We start from the raw sequence: 22,034 nt of genomic DNA on the forward strand, positions 1-22,034 counted from the left end.
ACCAAGTTTTTGTTTTGTTTTGAGGGTGTGTTGTTGTGGTGGCACAGAGTGAGATTCAACCAGGACCTCTTCACTACCGTGCCAGGCTACCTTACAAGAATTTTATTAATCTGAAAATATAAGTAGAAATGGATCATTGTTTGAGAAACATTTAGCTTAAAGAAGAGCCAGAGACATTCAGAGACATGAGAAGATTATCTGTGAGCCCACAGAAGTGTCAGATGGGACTGGAGTCTTCTGAGATGTGTGTGCATATGTGTCTGTGTATATTCCCAGCACATATGATTTTTTTCAGTTACATTTCACTTTGATGGGGGCCAGATTTAGTCAGGCACTGTTTACGTGTACCGAAATCCACAGACCCTAAGTTTGCAATTTATTGTGTTTCAACAAATATCGATGAACCCTTATAACCCTGCACCAGAATTGTGTTATAAACCACTTTTATTAAATTAGTGTGTTTCCTCTCTATGGCTAGGAACTATTCAGATTCATGGATATTGAAACCAATGCTAATGCACCTCTTCAACTCACCTCTAAGAACAAAGAAGAAAGAGCCTTGTTGAGGGAGGATTTCACTGGACAGATTTAAGGGTTAGACCTTACTTCTCCATCCCATTTTCAGATTTCATATGTTAGGAGAGAAGAGCATTGGCAAAAAAGCTTCCTTCCCCATTGGAAGGGGCAGCTCACACCCTTTATTCTTTGCTCAATACTTTGTATTTACTCAGTCACTTCTCGCCCTGTCACTAACATTGCATTGGACATTTCAGAGTCCCTAGCTTCGACCATACAAGACGGTATATAATTTTTATTTTGCATACTGCAAACAACAGGATCCTGCAATACCAGGTAGCCAAATTTAGAGGTTTATATTTGAATGAAATTTGCCAATCTGCGACTTCCTGTAGCTAGCCCATCAGTCTCACAGCTGCCCCAAAAGCCCCTCCATGAAAATGAGTTAATTTGAACTAATAGGTCACCAAGGTAGTAAAGTGATAAGATTAGGAGTTTCCTTTATTGCCATTTTTATGACCCTATCATAATTTTAGGTGCCAACGTAGTTGAAGATATATATTGGGGTTATACGAAGAAAGATCTCTATCACTGGCATAATGTTTCTTTTAAACTGTTAAGTCCATTAAAAATAATCACAAAGCTTATAAAGAATCTCTTTAAACTTAAAGATTATTGCTATTAGTATTTCTATAGTAATAATTATAACTGTTTGTGAGTAGGAGGTATCTCCAAGGAATTTGCAACACTTTATACATCTAGTTTCTCAGTATCATATCCATGCTTGGGATATTATATTGAATATAATATTCAATATATTATTTAGTGATATTATATTGAACCTGCTAACATTACGTTTTAATATCTGCGTTTATATCCATCGTAGGTCACATGATTTTCCTCTAACTTTATAATGAATCTAATGTAACGCTGATGTTAACACACATTGCCTTTAAATGGATGCCCATTAGTTGGGTGCACTTTCTTCCCCTAGGGAATAAAAACAGGCATAGAGAATTGGGTGCACTAATGTGATAAAGATGTTGCAGAGCCCAGGGAAATCTGATCCATGCCATGTTTTATGTGATACCTACACTACCTCAAACATCTTCTAAGAAATCTGACTTCTTTTGCAAACTTTGGAACACATTTCAGTTATGTTCCTCATATCTGAGCAATCCAATTAATCACAAACACTTGTGATGGCTAGAAAGCATAGTTACAGCATCTACTATGTGCTGATTACTTCCCGTACTCTCACTTAGAAGGTGGATGTTGTCTGGGGCTTGCAAAAGGAGATACCACACATAGAAGCTGTTGTGCGCCCACAATGGACTAGCCAGTGACCAGAGAACAAAGAGTGAGACTCTAGCCTCCCAAGCATCGCTCATTGACTTCTCAAGGACTCCTCAACAGGATCACAGAGTTCACTTGCTCCCCTTGATAAGGAAAACCATCACAGGGCTCTGCAGGTGCCAATAGAGAATAATCAATTGCTCAGATCAGGACCTATTTAAGGAGATGAGCCACCTGTGAAAATAAAACATGGCTACAGCTTCTTGGAAGCTCCTTCCCTTGACCCTCAAGAAGAGTCACTGATCTACTCTTGAATTTAGGGCATCAGGTTGTGGTTTGAGTTGGCTGATGGAACATGGCTGAAGGGATCTGTAAGTTTCAGATTTTAGGCCTCAAGGGGAGTTGAAGGTTGTTTCACTCACCACTCTTTACTTCCTCATAAGGAAGGAAGTCTAGTCTCCAGAAGGAGAAGAGACTGGATGAAGTGAAAGTGAGGTGATCCTGCAAACAGCCAGCAGCACCAGCTACCAGGGAGGCAAGAGGGAATGCTCCCAGCACGTCCCTCACCTGAGGGGCCAGCTAAATGCAACTATATGGGGAGTCCCAGGGAAACTGCAAAGGAAGATTCAGATGACGCTCAAACCTGTAAGAACCGTTAATTGCTTTAACCTAGTAAGGCCAGGTGGATTATTAGGCCGCAGTAAGCAGCAGATACATAGCCGGGAGAAAGTAACTCAGGAGATACAAGGGCACGTTCCTGCTCTCTACAAACGGGAAATTAGTGTGCTGAGAATTTGAATGCGAAGGCTGAGAATGGGCAGGGAAGCTCCTAGATACAAGGAATCTTATGACTGGAACACAGGGGAGGAGAAGCTTGGCTTTTTTGCAAGGAGCAGAAAGCAGCAGCAGACCTTTCATTTTGTTGATTATATATAATATATATAATCAATATATATATTATGTATATAATATATATATACATATAATATATATGTATATATATTATATATATTATGTATATATAATATACATTGGGTGCACTTTCTTCCCCCAGGGAATAAAAACAGGCATAGAGAATTGGGTGCACTAATGTGATAAAGATGTTGCAGAGCCCAGGGAAATCTGATCCATGCCATGTTTTATGTGATACCTACACTACCTCAAACATCTTCTAAGAAATCTGACTTCTTTTGCAAACTTTGGAACACATTTCACTTATGTTCCTCATATCTGAGCAATCCAATTAATCACAAACACTTGTGATGGCTAGAAAGCATAGTTACAGCATCTACTATGTGCTGATTACTTCCCGTACTCTCACTTAGAAGGTGTATAATATATATACATATAATATATATGTATATATATTATATATATATATAAAATCATTGTGCTCCAGGTCTGTAGTAATTCCAAAACCACAACGAAGACGTGGGTTTTCTAGTCATCATATAGATCCATAGGGACAGTAGCTGCACAACGTGAGCACAACAGTATTTAAGGGTTGAGGCCGATGGAGCCAGTGCTTCCTTTAGCTACTTCCTGTTAGGTGTTCTGTGTCCCTTATTTTCAGTGATGACTTATACAGATGTGTTTGTGTTCTCTTCAGTGTGCTAAGCATTCTCACCAAATGCTCACCATTACTCTTTTTGATGATGGTTTAAGGTGTCCTCTAGTGCATAGATTGGCCTGTTCAAGGCCACATGACGCAGCCTGGGTTGTGATCTAGGTCTATTTAGCCACAATTTAGTGTAGGTAGAGAAGTGAGGACAAAGGTGAGAGTTGGGGCAATTGACTGTCTCAAGACTTAATATGTCATAATATAGATAATATAATAAAGATGGCACCTGAATCTAGTCTAAAATGATGAAAGGCAATCAGTAAGCCGATTGGAGAAGGATGTGTCATTGCGGAGAAAACCAAAGCTTGGGCTGTTTGCAACAGCATGTCCGAGTTGTGGGAATGCAAGCAGGAAGTGTGAAGACAGGAATGATGACGAGAAGCTGGAGGAAGATACAGGAACACGGTTACAAAGAGCCTTTGAGCCCTGCTAAGGGTTTGGACTTTGCCCACCAGTGGGCAATGATTCTTCAGAGTCTCGGTGGTGTCGCCACAGTGAAAGTGCTATTCTAAAATGTGGCCTTTGATACTGCAACAGTGGGTCTGAAGCTATTGGGAGAGTAAGGGTACAGCTGTTGGAGGGTCCAGTGGACACCTGGTGCTGAGGCTCTGGCAGCGTGTCAGGAGGCTGACAGGTGCCACTTCTGTCTGCATCCGGCTGGCATCCTTTTGGAGCCTGCATCAGGAAGGCTGATTCATGCTTGTAAATGCTGAAAGCTGTCCTGAGCACCTGTCCTGGCTACCATACAGTTCCCAGAGCACTCTTCCTCTTCACTGTTGACCACCTTTCCATTGATGCTTGCGTGTAGATGGACTACAACATCTTTCCATTCCGCACTACAAAATTAAAATTCTTCCATGATTTAATTTATTGGTGCACTGTGCAGGTCTAATCTTAATGCCAGTAATAAAATGTAATTGAGGAAGGAATGGTGAAACAGCCTTAAAAACACTTACCTTATGTTTACAAAGCCTCACTTTGTGCGGTGTCTCTTCACTCCTGGGCAATAGTAGGGGCTACATCACTGATATAAGAGGAATAAGTGGCTGTCTTAAAGCTTTTAAAAACACAGAGGTAAAGTGAAGAGTGAAAGCTGTGCTAAAATTCTGAGGGAAAGGAACTTAGGAAAACACAAGTTCACTTTTGTAATAGGAAGAGTAAATAGCAACTCTCTTTGGCAATTATACTATGGATTACTTTTTTAATTAAGGCGATTAGTTAATAGATATTAAAATGGATCTCAGACCTCTTATCTTTATGATTAATCTCGAACGTTTGAAAAAAATATGATCTCAAGTGTCTTCAATTTCTGAGCCGTGAGCTATTTTATGTCCCTTGGAAAGCTCACACAATTACAGAATTCCAACTTTTTGACAGTTTCTTAAAAAAAAAAATTAACAGCTCTCCTGCTTGGAACAAAATTATGTCCAGGCTGTCTCTGTGAGAAAGTGATTGCTGTTGCCTAAGTTACAAAATGAAGCATATTTTTATACCCTTGGCTCTCGGTGTGCCTTTGAAATACTGTTTGTATTTATGCAGCTAAGTTAAAGCAACAAGAGCCACTGGGAAGCGTCTTGGCCAGCACAGATCCTGCAAGAACTGCAGGATGGCCCACATGGGCCAGCCATGGTTGTTTTGCTGTAAAACCTGATTATTTTTGCAAGCTGCATGAAAGAATTCACCACCAGGAATGATTTTAAATTTCATGACATTTAAAAAGAAAATTCCACAGAACCAATAGAACAGCTGAGAAAATAAGTTCCCCCTGAAAGGCTTGCTTTTATTATTATTTAAAATGTTTCTGCAATTGTGAAGGAGCAGGTGGCTGGGTGGGGACGGAAAGCTCTGCAAGTGTGGTTCAGTTCTCCAAACAGGGCAGGACAGTGGGCTAATTTAGGTCGGACAATAGGCTGCCTGGGAAGCCTTAGAAAAGAAAGCGTGCATTCAAATGGACCAGCCATATCATGTGTATTCCTAAATTCAAACAGCGATATTTTGCCTTTGCAAGGCATTGAGTGCTCAGAAAGTGTTTACCACCATCACCACCATCATCATCATCATCGTCACTGTTATTGCTTCTAGGCTCATGAGAGGGCTTCTGTGGTGACGCTGAGAAGCAGCAGTCCAAACACTGTGTCTTCACAACAAGTAAAACGTACTGGGGAGACACTCTTTGATTGGACATGGGTTCCCGTTATTAAGAACTTTGAAAACTTATGGGAAATAAGAAATGGCTTTTTTTCCCCCAGTGGGAAAATTAGGAAAAAATAGTAAGGTAAAATGAAGTAAAATTAAAATATTAAAAATTGAAACTTTCTCGATAGCTTTAGTAACCAAACAAACATGAGACATTTCTCAAAATATAAGAGAAAAATGATCAGAGAGGAAAAATGAAAATATAAGAAAACACAAAACCTTCAAAAAGTAGCGAAATAGCAAACACCCATTAGCCATTTAATGACAGTTTATTGTGTCTAGGCAAACAATATAATCTTACTGAAGCCGAAACTACTGTAGGATTAGTTCCATTGATGAGAGCTGCAGAGGTGGAAGGCAATTGTAATGGTTAATTTTAGGAAGTCAGAGCAAACCGTGGGTGTGCCGCCGAGTAGCCACGCCACATACCTTTTTGTACTCAGATGCCTTTCAGAGCTCGGGTCACCTTGTCCAAAACTTTACAACCCCTGCTTTCACACAGCATCTGGACCTTGCTGTGTTCTTAGGCCGTGGCTGCGAATTGATGTGACCAACTCTACCCGGCTAAAACGTGGGCCATCGGCTTCTGAACTCCCGCTTTGCACTGCTCCTTCCAGTCCACCACTGCTGTTCAGCAAAATCATCAAAATGGGGCCAGAGTTAGAGCAGTATAGAAACTGCCAATGTTTAGCAGCTGTGTGTGTATTTTGATTAAAATTAGAGCCCCATAATAGGAAAGGACTCCATTTGCCTTTCGCATAGGATCCCAGGAAATGAGTACATTGGTGGTCTCCATCCTCCAATCTCTTTCTCTATTTCCATAAGAAGGTGCAGTATAAGGATGTCTTCTTCCTCTTTCTCTAGTTCTGTATTTGCTAATGCTGGCTTTCGGGCATGGCATGGCTGCTGCGCTCTTGAACTCAGAACATCGGATGTGATTACCCATACAAGATCAACACAAGGTCCACACAAGTCTACAAACATCCTAGAACGGAGGAGGACAGAGCCCACACGGTCCCTCCCCCTCCCCAAGGGCAACGAATGTATTCAATCAATAGTTTAGTAGGTGAAACGAAGAGACATTTTCTTTGTAGTCTCACCACTGAAAAGGTGCCCAAGTGCCTGCAAACAACCCCTCACCCACACACCTAACTATAGAAACACTAATGAAACTCATTGGGTCATTCAAAAAAGAAAAAACATGAAAGTCTAAGGGGGACTAATTGGGAAGAAGAAGGAAATCAATGGGAGGGGAAGGGAGATAAGAGAAAAATAGGGTGAATATGATCAAAATATACATGTGTATAGAAATGTCACAATGAAACTCATGTATAATTAATTAATATATGCTAATAAGACATCAAAATATAAGTAATGCACTTTCATGTATGTGACTGTGGGAGAATTCTGGACACCATGGGAGTCGGATAACATCCAGGGATGGTCCCCAGGGACAATATGTTCAGGAATCTTCCCTCAAGTGGGAGTTGAGCCTGGGAATGAAGCTCCTATGTTCCTTTGTCTACTTGAGAAAGTAGGAGCCATATCAGCCCCTCAAATCAGAGGCAGCAGGTAAGCCTGTAAGAAGAGACAGTTAGAGAGAGGGAGAAAGGGGTGTGTGAGCCCTGGGGGTGTTTAAGAGAAAGGAGACTTCTTCATTGTCCATGTGTGACATGAGAGGATTCTGTGTCAAGAGGTCTTGTACTTTGGGAGGGACTGTGGAGAGACCCCTGCCCTCTAGTGGTCTAAAGGAGAGAGGCGTGATGAATATGGACTGTATGTTAGCAGCAGCTTCTGGAAGGAACTAGAGAAAATTGTTGAAGAAAATGAAAACTTTTGGGGGTCTAGTTTCTTTGAAAATATATTGGAATCATAGGAAAAGAAAGTCTTGGTCTTGGGGGGACATTCCCTGGACAGTCTACATACCTGTTGCACTGATAGCTATGGGGATCAGATGTGAATAGTGGGGTGCATAAGACACGATTGGGACCCATCATTACATATGAAACCTGCAGACTGGTGTGAAGACCTGAAAAACAGTGGTGGCTCCAAACTTGTCCCACTTTATTAGGGATATATTCAGTTTAAGAAGGCAGAATAGTCAATAGAGTTGAGGACATAGCTCAATTGGTTGAATTCTACTCTAGCATGACCCCCCCCCCAAAAAAAAAACACTTATGAGTTTGATGCTAGAACCTCAAAAACCAGATGTGGTGATGCACACCTGTGAGCTCAAAACTCCAGAGGTGGAGGCAGAGATAGCAGAACTTCAGAGTCATCTTCAGCTACATAGTGAGTTTGGGGCTACCCTGAGCTACACAAGACCCTGCCTTTTAAAAAAATGGTAGCCGCACACCAAGTGAAAGAAAAACTTTGGAGTCTTATAAATCTGTGTCCAAATGTAAGCTCTATAGCTTTCTACCCCCATTCTTCATTCCCCCATCTAATTTCCTTTGGAGGCTGCTGAGCTCTCATAGCATTCTTTAGGATTGCAGAGTGAGGCAGTTGGAATATCTCATCTACTGCTGTTAGGTTAGATTTTCACCTATCTTGACCCACAGAAGGGAAGAAGGTGACCCTGGTTTAGTGTCCAGTTAAGCTTGCTGCTTCTAAGATAAGGAGTGACCTGAGCTACCCCTGGGTGGCTGGAGATGGGGTGCTCATATATAGTGGGATATTATTCAGCTACAAAAAGAAGGAAGCCCTGTAATCCACGGCAACCCTCATGGAACTGGACACCGTTATGTTAAACAAAATAGGTCATGAATAGAAAGTCAAATCCTATGTGTTCTGTATTAAATCTGGGACCTTTACTTTCATCTCCTGGAGTGGTTACCAGAGGCTGGGAAGGGTCAGTGGAGATATATATGGAGAGAAAGGAGAAAGAGAGCATGGCTGAAAGATAGAAGAGTGCATCTGAATAGAAAAAACAAATTAAAAGAACCATTGAGCATTGGAATCAGGCTCAATGGAATTTAAGATTGCTGGAATTTAAGATTCTGCCATTTTGTCGTTTCATTAATTCAAAGTAATTTTTTCTGACCTACAAAGTTGGTGGTTTGACATGTTTCCATTAGAAATGGAAGCCACGAGGGTGGGAAGAACTGACCCCCAGGCCTGCACTCAGAACACCCATACATTAGCGTGTGTCCATCTGAGGTTGTCACTTATTCTCTCTGGTGCCACGTGTCAACTGTTATAAAACCCATAAAAGGCAGCACATGCTCAGAGCACTTGGGATGTATCCCGTGATGTACAGGTGCCCTACAGACATAACCTAATTTCACTCATGTCACTGTCTGTGGCTGCTGTTGCTGCCCCCATTTCAGGGATGAAACCGAGACTTAGAAACCAGATCCGTCTCCATTGATGGACTCTGAGCCTGAGTCCTTAATTCTGAAAACAAGCTCCTGGCCATGCTGTCACACTGCCATTCATCCGGAAGGGACAGGCAGAAAATAGCAGAACGCTGTTAGTCAACTGCGGAAGATTTAGGGCAGCGGGCAGTTGTAGTACAGTGCAGCAAATATCAGAGCAGAAAGTGCTGTCTCTGGGATCCAAGGGGCTATCTGAGAGGCTACGCTGGCAGGGCTAGACATGAGTTTAGAAAGGCTGTCCTCTCTCAGCCTTCCGCTCTGGTTCACCTGTTTCATGCGGCAGACTGACAGGCAGAACTCTCTTTTCCCTTGACCTTTGTCCCCCCATGTGTCCTGTTGGCCTCTACTGCTCACTGGTCACCTGAGTATCTCCCTTCAAACTCTAGCTCAGGTCACATGATACGCTCTGCCCACCCTGCCCATGCGTTTCTCAGGCTGAACCGGCACAGTGTCCACGGAGGCTCACACTCACTCTTCTGTCACTCAGAACAGTCATTCTGCTATTTTTGACTGTCTTCCTCAAATATAGTTCTTTATCCACTGAGCCACTTAGCCATCTCCCCAGCCTCCACAGATCTACTCCTAAAGGCTAAATTGTGAGATGAGAGCACATGAAAATTAGTAACCAAAATAAAGAGGTTGAAGGAAAAGGATAAACTTTCAAGGTTTCAGTCTTAAAAATGAAATACTGAGCTGTCATTCAAAGGCAGAAATATGCAGAACTGGTCAAAAGGTCTGATGCCGGATTTGGAGGATGAAGTTCATAAAATTGTACCTTTGGGGACCTTTGACATGGAAATATCTTATGATGGTTCTTGTCCCAGCAGAGTAACTACATACGGTGATATGTGTGTGTGTCTCTGTCCAGCTATGTACATATTTTAAGATGCTTCACTCTGGTAACCAGGTCACTATCTACATGGTATCTCGTAGCATCATGTTGTAAATCTCAAATACATAACATCCAACTTATCTAGAAATGAATACTGCACCTGGGAGATGGCTTAATTGGTAAAGTACTTGCCCTGAAACCAGGAGGACTTGAATCTAATTCCCCAGTCCTCATTTTAGAAACTGGGCACAGAGGCAGTCCCTGCTCCCCTTACTAGGAAACCCACATGGAGACTGAACTGCCAATCAGCTACATCTGAGCAGGGGGTCTAGGTCCTCTCCATGCATGGTCCTTGGTTGGTGTATCAGTCTCTGCAGGAACCCCTGAGCTCAGATTGTTTTAGCTTTGTTGGTCTTGTGGGGCTCCTGTCCCCTCTGTGTTCTTCTATCATCCCCTTCTTCCATGCATTCTGACCAAAATTTGGCTGTGAGTCTCAGCATCTGCTTCAATCCCCTGTTGGGGTTCTTTGATCACTTGCCCTGTTGCCTGCTCTTTGATCACCTCCCCCAGTGATGTGGCCTTACCAGGCCACAGAGGAAGAGGATCCAGGCAGTCCTGATGAGACCATCTATGGGCAGATGGCAGAGGAGAACTCTGCCTTTCAGTGGACTAGGGGAAGTGGATAGGGGAAAGAGGGAGGATAGGTGGGACTGGCAGGAGTTGAGAGAGGGGGCTTCAATATGGATATGTAATGAATGAACTGTAAAAAGTAAAATAAACTGGGCACAGTGATGGGAGTTTGTAATCCCACAGTCAGGGCAGTGAAGACAGTTGTTACCGGAGGTGCCCTGGGCAGTCAGCCTTGCACAATTGCCGAGTTCCCACCTAGTAAGAAGCAGTCTGGAAGAGCTCTTAAATCACACTTGAGGTTGTCCTCTGGCCCTGCACACACACACGTATGCCCATATGTGCATTTATCCAAATATGTATAGCATGCCCGCACACAGAGACAGACAAGCGCAGATAAAAATGGATGCTGAGCTGAGAGGAGTCTTAGAGAGGTGTTTCAAGCCTAACCCCTGACAAGGACACCAGGGTTGAGGAAGGAGAATGGGATTAACCCAAACCACTTTACAGGGCCATAGCGGGGGGAGGGGAGAAGCCCTAGAAGAGGCTCAGGCAGCAGCAATGTTTCTCTGGGGGTAGAAGAGATGTCTCAAAAATTTTCCAAAGTTTCAGGATAATAAAAATAAATAAATAAATAAACAAACAAACCTCCCACTGTAGCCCCAAAGCAAAGGTAGTCCCCAGAGCCGAGCTAGCCAGTGGACACCTGTCCTGTCATGTGCGTTGTTCACAGCCCTCACTTTGGGCAAACACTCTCAATGACTGCAGGCCATAAACACACTCCATGGCACCCATTTGCCTGCTGTTCAGGAGTTCTTTCACATTTGACCCACCGCCAGCTTTGTTCCACTACTCACAGTGTTTTCACCCGCAAAGGGGCTGGGAGAAATGATTAGCCAAGAACTGTAGTTGAGGATATGGCCATCTCCCGAATGTCCTCAACAGAGCGCTAAGTGGCAAACTGAAGTAGAAGGAGTTAGGACTGGGTAGAAAGAGCGCAGAGGCGGAATAAAGAATGTTTGAGAGCAAACACTTGGGGTTGGTATGAAAGGATCACATCACGTGAAAGTAAGCCTTGTTTTACATTTATTTTATGCATAATTCAAGGCAGCATAATCCAAAAATTTCCTACGTGGAATAGCTCTTGGCATTTCCTTCAGTTAAAGGCTTTCAAAAGCAGGGCCAGATATTTCTATTTATTTTTCCTCATGTTTATGTAAAATATTAACTCCAACCTTCACATCTGCTTGGTTATTGTTACCGACTGCAGTATTCCTGTGGGCGTGCCCGGAAAGCTATCACCATATCCTCCAATCCGTGGGCGAGATTAACCACCAGACCCTGGCTCCAGGCCCTTCTGAGTCTCCCTCATATTACAAGTACTCCCCTACCCTCCCACACAATTGAAATTCCAAACAGCTTTTCATTCTCCCCTCTTGCCAGCTGCTGTACATTCAGTGAGCCTAGAAGAATTTTTATGGTTTCTTAAGAAAAACTTGATTAGTGAGCTAAATAGTCTGTGAATCACTGACTGAATTTCAAATCAGAACCCAAAAATTGTGGCAATTAGGTTTATCGCTTTTTCTTTTTGTTCTGTAGGTAACAGGATTTATTGAATTTTGTGATGTGATCCTTAGCTTTTATGAATTCAATCGAGATTGTGCAGTTGCAAAAAAAAAAAACTTTTCATCTGTTAGAAATCTAATTATATATTTTTGGTACCAGGTGTTGGCTAACGGTATCTATTTATTTACCTGGCAGAAATCCAGGGAAGTAGTAAAGGATGACAGGGACGAAACAAAAACAAAACAAGTCCTGAAGAAAAAAATATAAAGAAAACTCACAGTTTAAAAACAAACAAACAAACAAACAAACAAACAAACAAAACAGCATTTGTCAAACCACAGTACGACAGACAGAATGATGGAAGTGATTTGGTGACAATCTTGCTTGATACCAGATTTTTGTTTTCAGAAGATTTTACAAAAACTATAAAGAGCATGGACGTTGGTCTTGAAGAAAATATTTTTTGTAAGGATAGAAAAGCACAGCTTGTGTTACCTTAGAGACGGGTCACGAGGAATCAGGAGGGGCCATGGGCATCTCTCTAACAGCTACTTCTGGAAGCTGGTCGAGGGGATCTAATTTCATAATATGTGCACTATAGTTTCCTAGGACAACTGTAACCTGTCACCATAAGCAGGGTTTGAGATCACCCGAATGCCCTCTCCTGGTTCTCAAGACCAGACACCCCAAGCCCAGCCCTTGGCGAGATTGTCCCAGGTTCAGGTCCCAGAGAAGATAGATCTGACTGCATTAAATGCCCACTCAGGTAAACGCCTCTATTATCTCCCAACGGGTCCCAGAAGGTTGACACGGGATCTTTGGGAGCTCAGTTGTGGCTGGGAACATTTGTCATTGGTTCTTAGTTGTGTTGTCAGCTGAAAAATTTAAGCAGGTCTCATGAGTAGTTTCCTTATTATAAACCTGCCTGAAAGCAGAGACTCGCTGTGTCCTCACCTACAATACTAAGAAAAACAGGTGATCTCGGCACTCCTTTTGAAATGGAATCAGAGCCCTGTGAGTGAGCATCGGCCAGGAGCAGGATGCTCCACGGTTTCTGCTCACTGGGTTACATTTTCAGCGAGGCTAGAAACAGGTCCTAAGAGCGGGTGGTGACTGATGGTAATATTTTTCTAGCAGCTTTTTTTGGTATTCTTAAATAGTCAGTAGACAGTAAAGTCATTTCGTAGAGGTGCTCAAAGTCTAAATAACTCACATCAGATGCTATGCTTGAGTCACTGAAGCTTAAACATCACTAAAGTGAGAAAGAAGATTCTAGCACTGAGATGATACAGTGAGAGCATGGAGTTAAGGCACACGTGGACCACCTAGCCACCTAGGATGGCCTTGTCAATGCTACGGCTGGAGGCCACTAGTTCTTTTCTATCTAGTTTTTCTATCTAATGCTTATCCATTCTCTCTCTCTCTCTCTCATTCTCCCTCCCTTCTTGTTTTCATGTTTCAAATGTGCTTAAGTCCACTCTGAGCTTTCTTTGTAAATATGAAATTAAGACTCAGCAAATCTACTACTTGTAAATTGTACAGAGTGGAGAGAGTCACTTTTTTAATATAAATATGTATATGTGTGTGAAGGTGTCTATGCAGACCAAAAGAGGGTGCCGGATCCCTAGAGCTGATGTCACAGGTAGTTATGAGCCACCTGACTTGGTGCTGAGAACCCAGCTCAGGTCCTCTAAGCCACACCTGCAGTGTCCCAGTCTCCTTCTTGTTTCCAGCACAGTCATCTGTAGATGCGAATCTCAGAGGATAGTGTGCCCATGAAATGAGATAATGCACAGAAAATAACCCTCGGTCTGTCCTCACATTAAAATTACAGCAATAGCCAGGTGTGGCGGAGCATGCCTTTATTTCCAGAACCTGGGAAGCAGAGATAGGTGGATCTCTGTGAGTCTGAGGCCAGCCTGGTCTACAAAGCGAGTCCAGGACAGCCAAGGATACACAGAGAAACCCTGACTCGCCCCCCCTCCCCCTCCATTACAGCTATTTTCGTGTCTATACTGTCTGGTCATGAGCGTTTAGTGTTTGGCTAGATCACTTTGGAATGTGTAAGCATTTCTCTTCTTCTTGGTGTTTACTGGGCTGTGTGCGCTGCACGTATCTGGTCCCCAGTTTCTCAGTATTTCCAGGCCAACAGAAATGGCTTAGCTAGATAAGAGATAAGAAGCCACTACGCGGTACAGGGCCAGGGCACTTGTTCTTTATAGGAAACAGCAATGCAGGAGAATAATTCAAGGAGGCTGTGGAAAGGGTCGAACTGATCATATCCTGGCCCCAATCCTCATAAATGAGACAAGCCCAAGAACCTGCAGTTTAATCTGAAACTGAATAATGTGCTTCCAATTAGTGCATCTTGTAGACCACATCAGAGATGTTTCTCTGTGCAGTGGACAGTGGTTAACATAGACATTCACAGCTGGTCCAAGGGCAGAGAACAAATGTGTGGGGAGTGTTCAGACACAAACGGGACATGTATAACACACCTCTCTCCCAAAGGCTCAGAGACCATTGCAGAAGAGGGGGTGGAAAGACTGTGAGAGCCACAGGCAAAGGAGGCTCAGAGCAAAGCATATCTCCTGGGCCTGGCGGGATTGCTACACTCACAATGCACAGCAGCCATGTTTGCCCGCATGGACCGGACAAGGTCAAGCCAGCTGACATTCCAGCACGGGAGGGAGAGGGGTCCCCAAGGCCCACGTCTAACAGCGGAGCTATGGACAGTTGATGACTTCTTGGGGAGGGAGAGTCAGTGTCCTTTAAGAGTGTGGCCCTGATAGGTTGACCATGCCCCTGTGGATGGACCCACACAAATGGGTATATTATGGGTAGCACAAAATGGACTCAGTGGACTATAGGGAGAAAAAAAAAAGAGGATGTGAAGTTGGGGGGTGGGTGATATAGCTGGGAAGAGTTAGAGGAAGGAATAAGGGTGAATATGATCAAAGTAGAGTATATGAAAGGCTCAAAGATTTAGTAAATTGATATTTAACTAATATGACTTACTAGTTCTGTCATATTATTTCATTTTTTCTTAATTTTTAATTTACATTTTGTAATTTATTCATTTTATATCCCTATTGTAGCTCCCTCCTTCATCTTCTCCCAGTCCCACCCTTCCTCCCTCTTCTCCATTCCCCTTCCCTAGTCCACAGAAAGGGGGAGCCCCCCTCTGCTCCGCTACCACCTGACCCCAGCCTATCAAGTCTCATCAGGACTGCCTGGATCCTCTTCCTCTGTGGCCTGGTAAGGCCACCCCACCATGGGGAGGTGATCAAACTTAGCTGGGTGCGGTGGCTAACAGTGGTAGTCCCAGCAAGCAGGGGGGCAGAGGCAGGCAGATCCTTGTAGCCTGGTCTACAAAGTGAGTCCAGGACAGACAAGACTACACAGAGAAACCCTGTCTTGAAAAAAAAGAAAAGGAAAAAAGAAAGGAAGGAAGAAAGGAAGGAAGGAAGAAAAGAAGGAAGGAAGAAAGAAAACTTAAAAAATTAGAGAGAAAAAGACAAAAAAAATCTATGACTTGATATTTTATAGGTCCTGGGCATGAAGTCCTTTTATTTTTAAAAACGTGCACGGCTTTTAGATATAGTCTGCCTCGTCTTCCTTTTTACTTTACCCTCCTTTTTCAGACATCTCCTCTGCCTTGTTTGTATGTCGACATGATGATTCTAAGAAGTGTGAATTCTCTCCTCGCACTGTACAGACACAAAGTCCATTCCTTGCCTTACTGTGCCTCTTTTCTACCTAATTTGATGTTTTCCTGGGACTTCTTAAATCAGGTTTCAAAAAAATTCAGCTGTGCTCCTGTTTGATGCTGTGGCTGAGCTATCCTTGTCGTTTGCACATTGAAGCTGTTCACTTCAAGCAGATTCAGGAACCTCCCCATCCCACTCTCTCTGATTTCCCTCTCAGTCTGGCAATGATATTTTTTTATCACACCCTCCAGATGTTTCTGAGAAAGGACTCTGACAAATACCAAATGGGGATCAGGCAAGGAACCCAGCTGTTCCAGTTTCCCTGTATAAGCAAAGCTCTGGTGGTTGAGCTAGAAAGAGAGAGACTGACTGAAGAAGACGGCAGTGGGGATGTGCATTACAAGATGTTTTTGGATGCAGACGTTGATTCTGAAGCCGGTTGCTTATGTTGTAGGAGTTTGCTATCAAAGCTGTGTTGAAGGTGGCAACAATGTCAGCAGGTATTCTGGAAGAAGGACGTCCCTGTGTGCCCAGCACTCCATGCTGGATGTGGTCTCTCCACTTATTCCTGCTCATGTGCATGCTCAGCATTCAGACTATTATATTAGTTGACAGGTGTGATTGACAGATGAGCAAACCTACTGGCATTTCAGAGGGGATTTACCTGAATAACATCTATCAGCTATACAATACTATGCGTGCGAAAGGTCAGCATTATATCCTCAAGCTCTGAGCCTTTCTCAGCTGGTGACTGGGGTGTGTGTGTGGAAAAGTCCAGACACATCCTGTTTCTGCTATCACTAACTGAAACAGTCAGCCAGAGAGATCACAGAGCTCTGGGAGCATTGCTGGTAGCTAACAAACATGCCTTGAGGTGAAGGACAGTTAGACATTTTTTTATTGTGAGATCCTGAAGGTCATTTTGGTTGCCTTGTTTTTCTGTTGGCTCCAGAGACTTTTCTGAGGTTACAGACACAGATGGTCCCTGGCAGGTCAAAGTCTCCTCTCTACTTGTGAGCTTTCCATCACACCAGGCACCTTAGAAAGGAGAGGGCTAGCATTTGTGGACTGTTATTTACATGGCACGAGGGAGTAACCCATTCTATTTCCCAGGTCATATGACCAATGGCAGATAGAGATACATGCACTATTCCAAAAGTGAAACAAACAAGCAAACAAAACCATTATTAAAAGGGATAAGGAGGATAATGGGAAGAATGTTGAGAAAAAAAAATCAAGCAAAAACCTTGATGTCACTAAACAGGTCCCCAGAGACTATCACATGGGTGTCTTCAACAGGGAAAGATTGTCCATGCTGGGAGGAATTAAAAAAAATTAAAGTATTTATGAAGCATGTCCCAGGTAAAGGAAGGTCTCTTCTCTTGAGAAAAATCAGAGCCAGGATATGGGAAAATGATGTGTAGGTTAAAGGAGGGGAGGAGAGAGCTAACTTTAGCAGAGCTAAGCACATAGGACTTCAGATGGAATTAAATCAGGACTTACATTGAGTCTGGAGTTGCTCGTCTGCCTGGATCGCTTCTCTGCCAGGAGATCTTTGACTGTGTGCTTCACTCTCACGCCCTGGTACACACGTTTGCTGTAATCTCCTGGGACTTAAACAAATGGAAGAGTCACAACCAGGTATAGACGGAGCTGTTAGGTCAACCTGCTGAAGGCTGAGCGTCATGATGCTGTTTTCTCATTAGAATGGGAGGAACTTTGAGTTTAAGGCACCTTCAGAGGAGTCCTATTTCCTGAAAGGCCCTCCAAACTCCGTGTAGGTGGAGGAGACACTCCTCTGCCAAGGGTTTCCAGCTCTGCTTTGTCATGGTTCACTCCAGCAAGATTTACAGTTTACGCTGTGGTCACAAAATCAAGGACCGGGTGAACTGGGAAGTATGCCTACTTAACTTCTACCCAGGAAGAAGTAAAGCATGCATGACCCAGGTTACTGTGAGAATGCACGCTTATCCTGGCATAGGAGTATGGGCATGCAGCAGAAGACTAAACATGTTGTTTAAAGAAGGTCACCCATATGCTGTTGACTACACTAAACGCATTTCGTCTTTGAAAATCTGGTGGTTGGATATGAGGAATGACTGCTGAAACCTAGGTCAATGTAGGCCGGGCAATAGCTCGGCAGGTAAAGAACTTGCTGTGCAAGTATGTGGCCTGAGTTTGGACTACCAGCACTGTATAAAAAGCCAGGGACGGACGCGTGCACCTGTGGTCTCTGCAACCAGAAGCAGAGACAGGAATATCCTTTGATGGTCTAGCTGAGTCAGTGAGGTCCAGGTCCAGTAAGAGACCCTGCTTCAGAAAAAAGTGTGAAGAATGATTGAAGAAGATATCCCCTGGTAATCTCTGACCCCCACCCACACATGTACCCCCCCCACAAACACACACTCGAAAAAAACCTGGACCAAGGATAAAAAAGTTATTGGGTCAGCTAACATAGTTTTGAGTACTTAATATGTGCTGTTGTTGGTGATACTAAAATGCCAGTCAATCTCCATGCATTATTTAACTCGGTCCATTTTGTAGATGAGCAAACTGAGCTAAGTGATTTGCCAAAGTCTCAACTAATAGCAATGTAGATGCAGTTTAGACTCAGGTCAGTTTGTAGCACTAACAACTAGGAAAGAAATTTCACCAAGAAGAAACGACAGATGGATGGGTTTATAGAGAAACTTCCTCCCAAGGTTCTGAAATTGCTCACTGTTGTCTTAAGCAAGTGTGAGCTCTGTGAGCCAAGATGGTCAAAGAACTACTGGAGAATCTTCTGCTTGGACCACCCTGAAGGCATTCAAGTACAAAATCAGCGGTTGAACTAGACATAGTTTTAAATATTTTAAAGCTTGAGACTGCTGTGGTAGGTTGGGTGGCTCTGCTCCACTTTGACTCAAGTGCAGCTGGCTTACAAGCAAATTCAGAGGGGACAGACTGAGTGTCTGTGAGTATGACAGAGCGTACTCTCTTGTATACATGTCTGAGGAACATTGCCAAACTCTAATCTGCTTGAATTTGGTAACAGTCTAGGGTGTATCTGACACACAAGTAAATTTGTGGTACATAAAGAATAGAATGAAGAGCAGGAGAGAGTAAGAGCAAGAGCCAGTGAGAGAGAGGAGTGGGGGGGGAGAGAGGGAGAGAGAGGGAGGGAGAGTGAAAGATCATGGTCACAGGCAAGGAAATGAGTAGAGGAGTTTGCTGATTGAGCACCAGGAGCTGCATGGCCATACATTAGTCACCGGCATGGGAAAAAAAAAAAAAAAAAAAAAAAAAAGAAAACTTCAGCCCCATTTTCTTCATTTGTGAAATGATTGTAATTTCTTCTTAATTGTCTTCAGGGATTTATAAGAAGAAATAACCTATACATCTGAAAATACTAAGTTAGTTTAAAACCACATAGTTTCATAAAGACCTCCATATACGGATAGAGTAGGAAAGCAAACAAAACAAAACAAAAACAACAAAAAAAAAAGTTGGATTCAAGAGAATGAGTCACCTAACTCAAATGAAACCACTCACAATATGGTTTCAACAAAGTAAGATTATTTCAGTGGTCCCTTCTTGTCTGATTTTGGTAAGATTTGGTCTACATCTTTTTTATTTAGGAGGATTAAGATACTTCTTTCAAATCACTGTCTAGTATAAAGCATGATATTTGATCTGGAATAGGTTGTGTCTTAATTTGTTTGTTTTTGGAAAAGCCTTAAGCTATATTTATTAGTTAGTTATTTATCCTATATTTCCTATGTGTCAAAAGAGTATAAGAGAGCATACTGTCTAGTGGAGAGGAAAATATCTTAAAGTAATTACAAAGAAGATGTGCTAAGTGTAAGAATAGAAATCTATCTCGAATATTTAGAGAAACACAGGCCATATTACTTCCATGTGGGGACATGGTGTTGGAACTGGGAAAGGCAGGAGGAGGTCAAGGGACAAGAACATTCCAGTGTGGAGGCCACGGTAGACAAAGATCTAGGAGCAAGAAGAGAATGAGGTGTGAGACAGGAAGTGGCCAGTAGGGAGGTTGGGGAAATGAATAGCATTCAACCATGATGTTTTTGGTACACGGAAGGAGCTAGGACTTCATCCTGTCAGCAATAAGCCATTGAAGGCTCTTCAGCAAGGGCAGGTATGCTTCAATTTGCATTTTAGATAGGCTAGTCAGGCCACAGCCTAGAGGGTAGATTTGAGACCACAAAGCCACAGGAAGATCAGTTTGGAGAATTCTAGAGTAAGTGAGACAAGAGGTCATAGGGCAGGTAGGAGGGCCAGGAGCAGATGTCAAAATTATTTCAGTGTAAGAGGGTATAGAGAGGAAGACTGAAAGGAAATTCCCATGTTTCCACCATTGCTCTAGGACATAAGTTTTAGAGCCATCATGATATTGATGATGAACCAGGAAAGAGGAAGTAACCCCTTGTGGGAATGTTTGTCAGGATCACATGATGACACACATAGGTAATCACACATAATCTACATCTGGCAAGCTGGGAGAAACAGGTCAGAGTATGCTAAAGGGCTGAGACAATTATATTGAAACCCCTATGATACTGATGCATGTGTGTGTGTGTAATTATTGGCATGTATTCATTATACATATTAATAAGTTTCACATCGAAATTTATGTATTATGTACTCTGGCCACCTTCTCCTCACACCCTCCCTTTTTCTTCCATCCCTCCCCTGGCAATTCCCTTTCCTTCAGTCTTGAAGCTATTTTTCACACCATATATAAAATTGAGCTCATATATCTACATATGCACAAATGATAGAAATATGCAGTATTTGTCTTCCTGATCGCAAATTGCTCTCCTTAATATGATGCTCTCCATTTGTATGCATTTAACTGCAATTAACATCATTTCATTTTGGTTCATGTCTGAATAAAACTCCACTGTGTGTCACTATGTCCTGATGTACAGGACAGGAGGTTCTGGACTAGAAGTTTAACCACAGAGGCAAGGCTGCATTCCCATGTGACGGGGAGGAAGAGAGAACTTTATAAAGAAGATGGAGAAGATCGGCAGGAGAAGAACCATTAAGAAATGGGGGACCATGGCATCAAGAACTTAGGGGAAGACATTTAAAGAAAGAAATAAAACTGATGTAACGGAATGACGCTGACAGGACAGAAGTGCATCCATTGCTTTCAGTTCAGTGGTTGGTGTGGACCTTCCCAAAAGGGACTCTGGAAATATGGGACACCTAGAAGTCAAATGAGGATGTCAGGAGAAGGATGGAGGCGGTGGGGGAACCCAATTGTTCTTGAAGTTTGAAGAGAAAGAGTAGCAAGAGATTGGAGGATGATCCCAGAGAAGTTCTGCATCAAGGGGACTATTGCTAGGCTTTTCCTGTCTATGCATGTGCTTAGGGGAAGCAAAGAATGAAGAATAATTGGGTGAAAAGAAAAGAGTCAAGGTTTTTGAAAGAGGTCGGAGATAAATTGGGATAAAAGCACATGTTAGTTCTCAACCTCTGAGAAGGGAATAAAGAAGGGTCACTTGAGAGAGGGGTGATGAAGGCCACTGCACTGTACACGAAGAGCAACTTCAAAGGAGCGTTTAGTCGGGATCTTAAGGGTTGGATCAAAGCCAGGTGGAGAAATCAAGTTGAGAATATCCATCTTGTGACATGGTTCTCACCATGCAATTCCTGGAGCTTCGGCATCAGCAACTAGGAGCTTGTCAGGATAGAGAGTCCCTGGCCCTACTCTAGAGTTCTGAGTCAGAAACCCTAGGGATGTGGCCTAGCTGTCTTGGTGATTCTGATTTCCACAGAACCACCAGCATCTTGACTAGACACACCGGAAGACTTTCTGATGTTCCTGTGTGTGGTGGGATGTGAATGTGTTGGACAGGCCTCTCTAACCTTGCCGGCCATGCTGGGCAATGAAAGGGCACCATGGATGACAGAAGGCACAGACTCAGACAGGAGGAGAGGTCCAGGCTGCATCCCCCATGTGTTGTCAGACAGTCTTGACATTGCTTTTCTCTGAAGGACTTTTAAATTGATTATTTGAATCTGAACTAGCAACTTATGTTTTATGTGCATGCCGAAAAGCCTATGACAAACCTGCCTTTTGTAAATGGTTGAAAAAGTAATCACAGGATAATTAACAGATGAATAAAGTTCACAAGACTTTTGAGGTTTGTTATCAACCGGGTGTGTGTACCTATTGGCCTCGTGTTAGTGTGGAGTATGAGGTCCTATGCCACCGCGGATGTTATACAGGTTTCAAACACATAGCAGAATTGCATTTTAGTGAGCTCAGTGAGATGTTT

The 22,034-nt window shown here is 42.9% G+C and overlaps 1 protein-coding gene across 2 annotated transcripts in view; it reads right to left on the reverse strand.

Moving 5' to 3' along the window:
• The window catches only part of Pou2af2 (POU class 2 homeobox associating factor 2), a 40,048-nt gene that overhangs the window by 11,896 nt on the left and 6,118 nt on the right, over nt 1-22,034 (reverse strand). For both annotated transcript variants that reach the window (XM_060377701.1, XM_021652042.2), the window contains exon 2: nt 17,245-17,354. In XM_060377701.1, coding sequence (XP_060233684.1) covers nt 17,245-17,354 — 110 coding nt within the window. The remainder of the gene's footprint in view (nt 1-17,244; nt 17,355-22,034) is intronic.

Source organism: Meriones unguiculatus, chromosome 1 (genome assembly GCF_030254825.1).
Source record: "Meriones unguiculatus strain TT.TT164.6M chromosome 1, Bangor_MerUng_6.1, whole genome shotgun sequence".
Lineage (NCBI taxonomy): Eukaryota > Metazoa > Chordata > Mammalia > Rodentia > Muridae > Meriones > Meriones unguiculatus.